This window comes from Rhinoderma darwinii, unplaced genomic scaffold (genome assembly GCF_050947455.1).
Source record: "Rhinoderma darwinii isolate aRhiDar2 unplaced genomic scaffold, aRhiDar2.hap1 Scaffold_3945, whole genome shotgun sequence".
Taxonomy (NCBI): Eukaryota; Metazoa; Chordata; class Amphibia; order Anura; family Rhinodermatidae; genus Rhinoderma; species Rhinoderma darwinii.
In genome coordinates, this window is record NW_027463559.1 from 42,422 (window position 1) to 56,959 (window position 14,538).

General features: G+C 38.3%; 1 protein-coding gene across 1 annotated transcript in view; it reads left to right on the forward strand.

The window, feature by feature from the left end:
• The window catches only part of LOC142708468 (1-phosphatidylinositol 4,5-bisphosphate phosphodiesterase beta-4-like), a gene marked incomplete at its 3' end in the record, with an annotated part of 57,606 nt that overhangs the window by 30,032 nt on the left and 13,036 nt on the right, over positions 1-14,538 (forward strand). Inside the window, exons 6-9 of the mRNA XM_075848394.1 lie at positions 3,211-3,264; positions 5,449-5,530; positions 7,358-7,458; positions 9,041-9,098. Of these exons, the coding sequence (XP_075704509.1) occupies positions 3,211-3,264; positions 5,449-5,530; positions 7,358-7,458; positions 9,041-9,098 (295 nt within the window). The remainder of the gene's footprint in view (positions 1-3,210; positions 3,265-5,448; positions 5,531-7,357; positions 7,459-9,040; positions 9,099-14,538) is intronic.

Below are 14,538 nucleotides of genomic sequence, written 5' to 3' on the forward strand. Positions count from 1 at the left end.
ACGTTTAGGGACCAAGGATGATGGGTGCATTATATAAGCACCACCTTGGGTACCTCTACAAGTGTTATCTTAACTTTAACCTTGTGATTTTATTAAACTTTTTATCTTTAGGATTATATGATTAATATGAAAAGATTATTATTCCATTTATATGCTTTCGCAAACTTTTGTATGACCGTAAAAGAGTTTTCCTGGCAAAGCTCTTAATCAATGTGTACTAAAATGCCTTTTGTTTAAATTCACTGGAAGATCTCTGCTTGCTCTACAGACTGATAAATTTTATTAAATTAATTTCATATGGTACTGTGTAAAAAATTTAGGCAGTTGTGGAAAAATACTGCAAAGTAAGAATGCTTTCAAAAATAAAAGTGTTAATAGTTTATTTTTATCAATTAACAAAATACAAAGTGAATGAACAGAAGGGAAATCTAAATCAAATCAATATTTGGTGTGACCACCCTCTGCCTTTAAAACAGCATAAATTCTACTAGGTACACATACGTACAAGTTATGGATTTTGTAGTGTTATAGTCAGGTGTATGATTAACCAGTTATACCAAACAGCTGATAATGATGATCATTTTCATATGTAGGTTGAAACGCAGTCATTAACTGTAACAGAAACAGCTGGGAGGCTTAAAACTAGGTGAGGAACAGCCAAACGCTGCTACAATGGTGAGGTTGTGGAAGACAGTTTCATGTCACAGGTCCATCATGGCAAGACTGAGCACAGCAACAAGACACAAGGTAGTTATACTGCATCAGCAAGGTCTCTCCCAGGCAAATGTCAAACCAGACTGTGGTTTTACGATGTGCTGTTCAAGCTCTTTTGAAGAAGCACAAAGAAGCAAGCAATGTTCAGGACCATATACGCAGTGGTCGGCCAAGGAAACAGTGCAGCAGATCAAAGACACATGCTTACTTTCTTTCCTTCAAAATCGTAAAATGTCCAGCAGTGCCATCAACTCAGAACTGGCTACTGGCAGAAACCAGTGGGACCCAGGTACATACATCTACTGTTCAGAGAAGTCTGGCCAGAAGTGGTCTTCATGGAAGAATTGCGGCCAATTAGCCATACTTACTACGTGGAAACAAGGCCAAGAAACTCAACTATACACAAAAATATGGGAACTGGGGTGCAGCAAATTGCAGCAGCTGCTCTGAACTGATGAGTCAAAATTTTAAATATTTGGCTGCAGCAGAAGGCAGTTTATTCCCCGAAGGGTTGGAGAGCGGTAGAATAATAAGTGTCTGCAGGCAACAGTAAAGCATGGGGAGGGTTCTTGCAAGTTTGGGGCAGCATTTCAGCAAATGGAGGTGGGGATTTGATCAGGATTATTGGTGTCCTCAATGCTGAGAAATAGAGGCAGATACCTATCTATCATGCAATACCATCAGGTGGGCGTCTGATTGGCTCCAAATTTATTCTGCAGCAGGGCAACGACCCCAAACATACAGCCTATGTCATTAAGAACTTTCTTCAGCATAGAGAAGAACAAGGAGCGCTTGAAATGATGATATGGCCCCCACAGAGCCCTGATCTCAACATCATCGAGTCTGTTTGGGATTACATGAAAAGAACACAAGGATTTGAGGAAGCCTACATTCACAGAACATCTGTGGTCAGTTCTTCAAGATGTTTGGAACAATCTCACTGCAGAGTTCCTTCAAAAAGCTGTGTGCAAGTGTACCTAGAAGAATTGAAGCTGTTTTGAAGGTAAAGGGCGGTCACACCAAATATTGATTTTATATAGATTTCTATTCTGTTCATTCACTTTGTATTTTGTTAATTGATAAAAAAACTATTAACACTTCTATTTTTGAAAGCATTCTTTCTTTGCAGCATTTTTCCACAACTGCCTAAAACATTTGCACAGTACTTTACTGATGTAAACAGATGTGACTTTTTCAATGGCTTTTGTTGTGTGATATCACGCTGCAGCAAGTTATCGGTGTCCAGATGAACTTGGTTACATCTGTATATTAAAAGGGTTTCTAGGACTTTAATATTGATGGCCTATCCTTAGGATAGCCAATAAATATCAGATGGGTGTTGGCACTCCCCTCGATCAGATGACTAAAAGGGTTTGTGGCGCTTGCATAACTCCGTACATTTTGTAGTGGCTGTGACGGGGATTGAAGCTCAATCCCATACACTTGAATGGGACTGAATAGCAGTGAGCTGAAAAAACAGGCACAGCCATTACAAAATGTACATAGCTGTCCCTGGTAAATAATAAAGGGGACGCGATGTTCGCAGGAGAGCCGCGTTCTTTTCATTAAGCTGATCGGTTGGGGTGCTGGGAGTCAGTCCCCCACCAAGCTGATACTGATGGCCTGTATTAAGGATAGGCCATCGATATTAAAAGTCCTAGAAAACTCCTTTAAGGTGTTGCTCACAGGGGATTGCCCAGACTGGATACATTTGGGAGAATTTACTAAGACCAGATTCACACGAACGAGTGCAAACAGCAGTTTTTCACGTCCGAGTTGCACACGTGCCGATCCCGTTGTCACGGATGCCCATAGAATTGAGTCTATCGAGGGGTCCATGAAAACGGAAGAAAATAGAACATGTTCTATTTTTCAACAGGAACTTCACACGGTCCATTGAAACAATGGCCGTGTGAACGGCCCCATTGAAATACATGTGTCCGTGTGACGGCCGTTGTTTTAACGGCCGTCACACAGAAGTATACTACGGTTATCTGAATTCGGCCTAAGACTTGTGTTTCATATGCTAGTCTTAGATTGAAGCCTGCAGAAAGCCTCTTAATAAATTTTTCACATATTCGGCTGTTCATCTCGTAGCTGGTGTAGATTTCCGTTATAATTTATGTTCTCTTCTGATGTAAATTATAGTAAATCTTTTGGCTGTGGGTAACCCCGCCCAACCTGCTAAGCGCCACCTACTTTTTTTTTAAGTACCCTGAGAATCGTTATATGACAAAGTCACAAAATATCAAGCAAATATGGCGTGCACCATAATTTGCGTCTTTTTCTCACCAGAAAATTGGCGTATAGCTGTTCATTCATTCCAATGAAATAATATGGATGAAAAAAAAGTGTGCCACCACTTTTTAATAGTAAAAAAGAGGCACAAAATTGGGGCAGGCAGATATTTTCAAGCTCATCTATGAAATTCTAATGGTTACCTCAAATATCTACATTATATTTAATAGATCTCTGACAACTCTTTGTGTATTTCAGCTGGATGAAACTCACATTTCTCACAAATATAAATGGAAAAATCCCAGTCCGAAGGTAAGGAGTTACAGTACTGAAATAAAGGAAAGAACAGTGTGCTTGTCAGTTACTATACACTCAGTTGGAACAATAGTAGTGTCATTTATAAATTTTTGTTGTATTTGAACAATAGTAGTGTCATTTATTCATTTTTGTTGTATTGGTCATAAGTAATAATATATGCTTTATCAGTTACCCTTTCAATAAATCCTAATATAAGGTTGCACAGAGCCTGTACGGGGGCATACAGACTCCCTGTGGCCTGATACTACTCTATGATGCCTCTGTACAGCTATGGAGGTATTCTCCTCTAGAAGCATGAATTATTTTTTTGGGGCTATCATATGAATGCAACAAAAAACCTCTGTATGCTTTCGAATGAATTTGGAGTCATATGGAGGTAGAGAATGGACCCACAGATTTTTATAGGTACTGTATTACAGCTCGGTACAAGAATAAGCAATCCTGTAATATAATGTTACCACTGTAAATACTCTGTTTAGCTTTGGAAAGCCAGATAGTACAGAGCTGTAACTAGGCTTTCCTTTATCCGGAGCAAAGGTTCCGTTTTCTGCCCCATCCCTCTATTTAAATATTATAGCCAAGACAAAACGGCTTGTTTGCACCCCCATAGCACCGACCACCCGAGGCATATGACCCAGTAGACCACCATTAGCTTCTTCCATGGAAAATAATATGAAATTTTGAAGAAAAGGTCCTGTTCCCAATAATTGCCTTGCATATCTATGCAAATTGCTGCATGTTCCTCTTGCATTTTAAAATCAGATCTCTCCTGAAGCTATACAGGGCACTTCCAATAATAGCATAATAATAGGGAACTGCTGTCTGTAAACTGGGTGAAGATTGTGTCCAGATCAAACTTTTTTCCTTTGTTAAGTTCATAGATATGACTATTTGTTGGGGAGTTTCATGAAGACAGCAGAAACATTGACTATGTGAGAGGCAAGGAGCCAGGCATTGTATGGAGGGTTGGAGACGTGACAGAGCTGTTGGTTCTGGGTCATTTGCTTGACAGGCAGTTTCTCTGGAAAACATACTCCTGAGAGCTGACGTCCTCTTATAACTCAATTGTGGACTAAATACATGCTCAGTATCTCATAGGTCGCTGATGTATGACGGCTGAAAGTAATTGAGTATTTTGCCTCAGCCGACCGTGCACACTTGAATGTATAGCACAAAATAGTTTAATATTGGTGTATTAATTAAGGTTTAGATTTGTTAATTTCTTACTGTTATCTTATCAAAAACAAAAATGATTCATTTTCTGATCTCCCCTCCACCCAATTATTTCCATTCATTTTTAAATTATAAAATAACATCTTAACATAACAGATCAATTTTTTTTACGTTAGTACTATAATTGTGCAGTTATGTGACATTACAATATTGCCTATCATTAAAAATAAGTTTTATGACAATATAAAAATTTTCTATTTTTCCGGAAACAGCGCTGCCCTTGGCCATGGGCTTTGTCTGGTATTGCAGCTCAGACACAATTAACGTGAAATGGGCTGAACGCCAACAACTAACACAGCTCATGGACAGGAGTTTTTGTTAAAAATAGGAGACTTTTTTTTATATTCTCATAAACCCTCTAAGGTGTAGGTTGCCTTCTGCATAAATAGAAGGGATCTGGTGTAAAGATATTATGGGATTTATCGAGCAGACATATTCTCTTTGCTGATTGATATCTCTGTTTGAGGACAATACATGTATTTCTCTTTGCTCTTGGATGGATAATTCTCCCGGAAACTGAATAATAGTTTAATAATAGTTTTGGTGGATATTAATTACCAGAAATAAGAGAAAGTTAATTTGCCTGTACATAGTCATTTGTTGATTGAACAGCTCTCCAATGCATCTTGATAGGCCAGGCATGAGTCCCCCACACCACCTCATTATTCACTACACTTCTCCTCCAAGAGACCCTCTCTTATATTCATGATAAATCATAAGGAACAAGCTTGGTTATTGCCAACAAAAATGATACCACCAAATCTCCTAAACATCATGAAGTGATGATCCCATTGATGGAGTGAGGTTAGCCCATATAATCCTTATAGTTGGTGGTTTTGTTTTTTTTACATCTCTTGGTCAATGTTCCTAGGTAAAGCCTAACAATCTAGTGATGTCTGGATATGTTAATATTATTAACCATCGATGTGTTAATTTATCTCGCAGTATTACAAGAACATTTGCATCTGGAAAAACAGAAAAAGTGATCTTTCAAGTTCTTAAGGAGTTAGGTCTTCCAAGCGGAAAGGTATTTATTAACGGTTATTGTATTTTTCTGCATTTGAATTCAGCCTTAGAGCTAGAAATATTTTAATATATTTGGTTCTTCTTAACCCAGTCTTCTCGTTTATCATGACCTTTCTCTCATCAGAGTGTGACCACTGACCGAATAGATGTCACTTGGTCAATTTAAGATAATGTGAGGACAATATAGTGGGCCCACTCATGACCACACACTTGCTGGTAATGTCCTCAAATTTGCCACATTTTTATTTTACTTTGCCTAACATGATGATATTCTGGATTTAAGGCTTCTTAGTAAAATGTATTGTATTTACATTAAGAGCCAAACAATAGTATTGCCTTTAACAACATGTATGGACAATAGAAAATGACTTGTTAGGAGATATATTGCATTAAATAATACCGGTATTCCACCAAAATATTTTTTTTTTACTTCTACCTTCAACAAATTCTTTGTCTGGTTTTCAACCTGCATTGGTAAAACTACTATATAATACCAGGTCATAGGACCAACAGATATAGTAATTAATCTAAAGTACTTTATGTATGAGATTTCCATAGAATTACCTTTAAAATACCAAAAAATCTGAATTATTACCATACATGACCCTTTCTGACATTTTGGCGTTGGTGAAAATCACATTTTTCATACATAAAATATTACATTTCTTGATTGTGTGGTATGGTTGAATTGTAACATGTCAACATCTATCTTGTTCTCTGTTCACACCGATGTCATGGTTTCTTCAGGTTTCCATTGCCCCTGATGGCAGAATAGCTTAGCTTAGTCTAACGGACCCTTTGCCAGTTAGCAGGAGTATTTTAAGAAGGATCCCTTATATTTCTCATGGATTCTGTAAAACGTAACATGAAACCAGTGTGAACAGAGCCTACCAGTTGCGACAATTTCGGCTATCACTAATTAGTGGTATAGGAAAATTGTCACAAGTAAATGGGCCTTCGATGACTACTTTTACAATTTGGAAGCAAAAAAAGGAAGAAATCCTCATCATTCACATTTTACAGGTATTAGATATCCCTCTTGTTGTTGAAAAATATCTAACATAACGTAGATGCATCAGTTTCCTCTGGAGACAAATTGCTTATCCTTCCTTATATCTGTCTACCGGAGGATGCAGATGGCCTACATTAACTCTTTTTGGTGGTCTTCACACAGTTATTTCTGGAGTGTGCTACATCCAAATAAATGGATCGATTCAGAGGAAAGTTTGAAAAAACCCTATATTTCAAAAAAAAAAAAAAAAAGGAGCGGAAACCATTATGCCCTGTTCACATCATGCTATAGCCTTCTGTTTGACGGAAACGCCCAAAAAAGATTCTGACAGATGGCTGCGATGTATTATACTGTATACAGGCATACAGTGGGCTACGTGTAGGCCTAAATAAATTTTTGGCCTCCATCTGGCTAATGAAGTCCTATGGATATGCTCAGTGTGTATGCCGGGATTCTCCCAGCGTACACGATAAGTGTACATCAGAAACGTGATATGAACAGGGTGAGGAAAAAGATAGGAATATTCTTCAGTGAGACATTACTCTGTAGTTACAGTATCTGTGATGGGTTAGGTGCCCGCTTTTGGAGTCAATTAATGTAACAGGGACCAGAACCATGGCCTTGTGAATACGACTTGTTAATACGGCCGTAGAAAGTGTGTGTGTATATATATATATATATATATATATATATATATATATATATATATATATATATATATATATATATATAGATATATAGTAATTTGGTGCCTTTGTCGACAATTTCTGGACTCAGACACAGTAGTAAATCTGTCCCTCTCTTTTTATCTTGCAGAATGATGAAATCGAGTCCCCTGCTTTTACATTTGAGAAGTTCTATGAACTTACACAAAAGATTTGCCCCAGAACTGACATAGAAGAGCTTTTTAAAAGAATGTAAGTTGAAATATTTTACTTTATAGTTGATTTCTTATGTAACTGGTTTATATTCTGTGATACATACTTTTCTAGATAAACATTTCTCATTACCCTGTATTTTAATGTTTAATTTTTTTTTAATAGTATTAGAATGTGCGACCATTAAATGCAGCATGCTACAGATGTACTTGACACTTGTTTTGGTCTGGCTGTTACTAACTATCTACGGATTAACTGGCTTGGTTAGATATTAACAAACCTTGTAAACTAATATAAAGAGCAAATTAATAGACTATGTTTGCTGAAGCACATTCATGTTAACTTTGCTTTTAAAGTTGTTGGTGTTTTTTAAGTATTGTAACATATATTTATTAAAAGAGACCAACCAGAAAATCTATGTTAAAGCCCCTTTAGCATGTTTTAAAAATGACTTAAAATATTATAATGGTAAAGAAATTACAAGCTACCTGTTAGAAGAGCCTGTGGGGGCAATTTATTAAGACTGGTGCTTCAGACGCCAGTCTCAATAGTAAGAAAAGTTGGAGTAAAATGCGACACATTTATTAAGAAGCGAAAGCATCTTTCAGTCAGGCCGTGCTCCACTATTGTATGCCGTGCGCCATACATTCACCCCACATTGCCCATAAAATAATAAAAACACATATACTCACCTCACCGCTCCTAATCTTCCTCCTCCGGTCCCTTCCTCCTCTTAGCGTGGCTTATACAAGGTCCTGATGCCGAGCAGCGTCTTATATGCCTTATATGCGCCTTATATGTGACAAAGCACTTCAATGTCGCATACAACGTCCTAACGCTGCCTGGCATCAGTACTTTGTATGAGCCGCGCTGGAGTGATGAGGGAGCATAAGGAAAGAAGAGGTAAGGTATGTATTATTTTTTTTTTATTTAACCGTCCAATAAGGGGGCAGGGGTTAGTTTGATCCGGAGGGGGGCAAGGTCGGAGGCCCAGCACAAGCCTCTACCTTTCTACGCCTTACAGAGTAAAATCTATGCCAGCAAGGTGCGGGCATAGATTTCTGCTATAATTTCTGCCAGTTTGGCATAAATTATAATACATTTGTCGGGCCGCAGTGGTCACACCCTTCTTCACCTGTAGACGCGCCCCTTCCACAAAAGAGGCGAGGGTGGCACGAAAAGGCCAAAGGTCGCATTTTGCACTGCAAATTGCAACTTTTGGGCTTTTTTGAGACTTTTCTATGCAAGAAAACTGGCGTAGAAAGGTGAAAACTTTTTCTCTCATGTGGTCTGGCAACTCAATGTGGGAACTTATCACAATCCAACTTTCCTTGTTTTATCACAGAGTTCAGATAAAACACAGGCAGGGAAGCTCTTCTCATAGGCAGTCTGTGATTTAAGCTTATGATAATTTGACACAGGGAAAAAAAATCTTTTATGTAGTTTGTCTGGTTGTTCTCCTTCAAGTTACAATCACAGTTTATTCAGAATACGTTGTAAGACTATTGGTTTAGCACTTTTTCTGAATTCTGTTACATCAGTATGTCATTAGATTTTTATATATAAAATTACATATCTATGTTCTATGGAAACTTACTTACTCTAATAAATTTCTTTTCAGCAATGGAGACAAATCTGATTATTTAACGGTAGACCAATTAGTGAGCTTTCTAAATGAAGTAAGCTTTTTCATACATTAACTTCTATGAAAGTCTGTCTGCCGTGGCTTGCCTCTTACAACCCCCCATTGCATGTGTCATCCAATCAACTGGCCTTTTTTTCTGGTCCACTGACCTTCTTTCCTTTTAGGACAAGAGTAGGCAATCTTATACGTTCCCAACCGTTGCTGAATCACATGTCCCATTGTTATTTGCCCATCACTAACTGACAATGATGGGAGATGTAGTTTAACAACCACTGAAGATTGCCTAGCCTTGTTCCGTGTAAACCTCTAAGTGCAACTGTTAAGCTGCTTCCCCATTTTTCCCTGTTGCCTCTTACATGTTTGCTTCCCTAGTGGCTTTTGTAATGATGCCCTATGTGTGCTAATGTGCTTCTCTTGTTGGGTGATTATTTATTGTAGAAATGTTTTATTCTTTTTTGTATTTCTGGTATCTTAAAAGTTTTGGATCCTATAACGAGTTATATATATCAGCTCTGTTGATATTATTATGTAATCGTATAATAATATTATATCTTCATAGTAACATACTGCACAATTTGATGAACAGAAATGTTGAATATAATATTGTTGGTAGGTTCTGTTACTTTGGCACACATTAGGATGTGCTGTGAGAGGCTGCAGACTGTGCCTTGTGCAGCAGCATGCAGCATGTCAGAGAAACCAGTCCATTTCAAGCCGGGGCAGAGATGACTGTATGGCATTTGCCTTACATATTTAGTACAGTTGAAGAAAGACACATGTCCATCAAGTTCAACCAAGGGATAGGAATAGGGAAGGTAAAAATTTTCTACACATAGGAGCTAATATTTTTTTGTTCTAGGAAACTATCTAACCCCTTTTTTGCAGTCATCTACTGTCCCTGCTTTGAGCAGCTCCTGCAGTGACTACTCCATAGATTCACAGTTCTTACAGTAAAGAAGGCTTGTCACCTCTGCAGGTTGAACCTTTCTTTTTCCAGACGGAGGGAGTGCCCCCTTGTTTTTTGAGGGGATTTTACATGGAACAGGATTTCACCATATTTTTTGCATGTGCCATTAATATATTTATATAAGTTAATCATGTCCCCCCTTAGTCGTCTTTTTTCAAGGCTAAATAGGTTTAATTATTTTCATCTTTCCTCATAACTTAGATTCTCCATGCCCCTTATTAGCTTCGTTGCTCTTCTTTGTATTTTTTCCAACTCCAGGGCATCCTTTCTATGAACTGGAGCCCAGAACTGAACTGCATATTCTAGATGAGGCCTCACTAATGCTTTGTAAAGTGGTAATATTATATCCCTGTCCCACGAGTCCATGCCTCTTTTAATACACGACAATATCTTGCTGGCCTTTCAAGCAGCTGATTGACATTGCATGCTGTTATTTAGTTGATGATTTACAAGTACACCCAGATCCTTCTCAACAAGTGACTCCCCCAGTATAGCTTGCCCTAGGACATATGATGCATGCAGGTTGTTGGTACCCAGATGCATAACTTTACATTTATCTACATTAAAATTAATTTGCCAACTGGATGCCCAAACACTTTGTTTGTTTAAATACGCTTGCAATTCACGAACATAGACTGAACAATATTACATCTCTTGGTGTCATCTGAAAAAACAGAAATAGTGCTATTAATCCCATCCTCTATATCATTAATAAATAAGTTGAATAATAGTGGTCCCAGTACTGAACCCTGGGGTACACCACTTATAACCGGGGACCATTCAGAGTAGGAATCATTGACCACAACTCTCTGGATACGGTCCTTGAGCCAATTCTCAATCCAATTACAAACTATACTTTCTAAACCTATAGTCCTTAATTTAGCCTTTAGACGTCTATGAGTGACAGTGTCAAATGCCTTTGCAAAGTCCAAAAACACTAAATCCACAGCGGCCCCTCTGTCTAGGCTTCTGCTCACCTCTTCATAAAAACAGATCAGGTTGGTTTGACAACTTCTGTCCTTAGTAAAACCGTGCTGGTTGTCACTTATGATACTATTTTTGTCACATAATCCTGTATATAGCCCCTCAAACATTTCCCCCACGATGGATGTTAAGCTTACTGGTCTATAATTACCCGAGGAAGACCTAGAGCCCATTTTGAAAATAGGCACAACATTTGCCCTGCACCAGTCCCTACATCATCTACAGGAAACAGAGAGAAGCCTGGAGGAGGTTTAGAGACAACAACAGAACACATACAGGGCTATATAGATGTGCAGTTGTCATCCACTGCATTCTTTTTTTTTTGTCACTGCACCACATCCACGTAGGAAAGACCTGAGGCTTTGGTACTTATATGATATACATTGGTGACCCCTGAAAACTGTATTTGGCTTCTCAGTTCTACAGTGTAAATGAATTAAAAGGAATAGCACAAACTGTTTTAAGTAGGAACCTTAAGTGGAAACTTTCAGAAAGACCAGTTGTAAGACATCTTAGAAGCCCTCAAAGAGAAGACATTCCCTACTTGGTGTTGTGCGGTGTATATTTAGGGCGGATTTACACGAACGTGTGCGTTTTGCGCGTGCAAAAAATGTGGCGTTTTGCGTGCGCAAAAGGCACTTAACAGCACGTGGTGCTTTTCTGTTTTCATTCATACTTTTTACTGCTGTTGCGCGAATCACGCACGTCCCACGGAAGTGCTTCCGTGTGGTGCGTGTGATTTTCACGCACCCATTGACTTTAATGGGTGCGTGATGCGCGAGAAACGCAGAAATATAAGACATGTCGTGAGTTTAACTCAGCGGACACCCGCTGCGCAAAAATCACAGACTGTCTGCACGGCCCCATAGACTAATATAGGTCCGTGCGAGGCGCGTGAAAATCACGCGCATTGCACGGACGTATATCACGTTCGTGTAAATCCGCCCTTAATGTGAAGTGGATCAGTACAGCTAGAAAGTAGTCTTTTATTAAAGGGGTTTTCTCAACTGGATCACCACTTTCCATATGTCCTGATAGGGTATATGAACATCATACATAGGTGTCCCCTGCTTCAGACCCCCCCCCCCTCACCCTCTATCAGCCAGATCAGAAAGAAATGCTGGAAACGGTGACTCCCACACTGATGACCTTGGCACAATAATGTACAACATGGATATCCATTAATCTGAATGAGTATGAAAAAGGGGTTTCTTGTTGGGACAAATTAGCTCAAATTAACTGTACATTCCCTTTCTGCAGGAATCTAATCATTAACCCCTTAACGACCTATGACGTAACTGTATGTCATGGCCGGGAAGGGAGAGTTTGGAGTGTGCTCAAGGGCTGACACAGTTGACACTTCACTTTAATGAAATTTAAGCACTTAAGGCTTAATAGGATTCTGCAAAAATTATAACCCACTGCATTACATAGATATTGCAGTGTATTGCCCCAGAGATCAAATGATGGCTTGTTCAAGACTAAAATAAATGTAAAGAAACTGTTAAATAACTATTTTAAAATAAGTAAAATAACTATTTTTAAATTTACATTTTTCTTATTTCCTAAATAAAATGGAATAAAAAGTAATTAAAAAGTCGTATGTACTCCAAACTGGTAGCAATGAAAACTACAGCTCGTCTCACCTAAAATAAGTTCTCAAGGAAAAAATAAAAAGTTAGAGCTCTCAGAACATGGCTACACAAAGCTAATTTTTTTATCTAACATTTTTTACTTTGTAAAAGTAGTAAAACAGAAAACAAACGATATAAATTTGGTATTGCCTCAATGATATTGACCAGCATATTAAAGTTAACATGTTGTTATAAACTAAACCCAAAAAACAAACTAGGAATCACAATTCCTATTCCACACCACAAATAATTATTTTTTCGTTTCCCAGTACACTATATGGTACATAAATGTTTCCATTAAAAACGACAACTCTTGCCACAAAAAACAAGCCCTCATACGGCCCACATGTCGATGAAAAAAACAAAAAGTAATAGGTTTTGGAAGGCTGGGAGGAAAAACCGAAAATAAAAACCGAAAAATGGCTGCGGCCCCAATAGGTTAATTACTTATTTATGAGATTTTTCAACCACATTTCATTGGCAAGTATAACAGAAGACTAAACCCCTGTCAATTATATTCTCTTGGCACAATGAGGTTGCCCAAAAGTTTTCTCAAACCTGTCAAGAGCAAAACTTTATCCTTTTCATGTGTTTGTGATTAGGATACATTGCTGTATATTGTGCATAAAAATCTTCAATAATAGGCTTCCTTTGATAGATTCGTATACAGATGGTAGTTAAGTACATTATCATTTACCATGACCCAGCTATACACAAGCACCAAGGCAACAAGCAGAAGGATTTACATCATTAAACACATACACTGTAACTGCTTTCAGTTGATTTGCTGTTTTGGGAGAGACCTACATGTTGCTTAGTCAGTACGGCTTGTAGGACCTGTAAAAAAAAAAAAAAAACACAATAATTTGCTCCTTCAATATGTGATTGATTATTATTGACTCTACATGACTTTTTACAGTCATTGGGAAACTAAAAGAGATCATGACCTTACAAAACCTCAGCATTTCCTATAGAGAAGAAATCTATGTTGCAGAAAAACTATGCCAATGTTAGGTACAGATGTAGCAATCTTTAACTTGACTCTTAACACTTTAAATAAACAGTGCCAACAAACGTTAACTCTTTCAATGACGTTTGTTGTGTGATGTCACTCTGCAGCAAGTTATCAGTCAAGTTAAACGTTGCTACATCTGTACACTTCTGCAGTATTTATATGATTTTTGGATTAGTAACATTCAATTATAAACCATCTTCTCTAATAGATCACTTGTCAAAAAGCAATCTAATTTAACCCTTTCCTGATGGATGGTTTATACTTATGTCAAAGCCGTGTACTGGAAGTATGGAGCGGGCTCACGGACTGAGCCTGCACCATACAGCGCGGGTGTTGACTGTATGTTACAGCCGACACTTCACTGTAAGGGTATGTGCACACGCTAATGACCATTACGGCTGAAATTACGGAGCTGTTTTCAGGAGAAAACAGCTCCGTCATTTCAGACGTAATTGCTCGTACTCGCATTTTGCGAGGCATCTTTGACGGCCGTAAATTGGAGCTGTTCTTCATTGGATTCAATGAAAAACGGCTCAAATTACGTCCAAAGAAGTGTCCTGCACTTCTTTGATGAGGCAGTCATTTTACGCGTCGTCTTTTGACAGCGACGCGTAAAATGAAAGGTCGGCACAGTACGTCGGCAAACCCATTCAAATGAATGGGCAGATGTTTGCCGACGTATTGGAGCCGTATTTTCAGCGGTAAATCGAAGCATTATACGCCTCGTTTACGCCTGAAAATAGGTAGTGTGAACCCAGCTTAAGTGTATGTTCACACGATTAACAAAATACGTCTGAAGACGTTTTTTGAGCAACTTCCGGTTTTCGCTGCGTTTTCGCTGCATTTTTTACGGAGCTGTTTTCAATAGTCTATG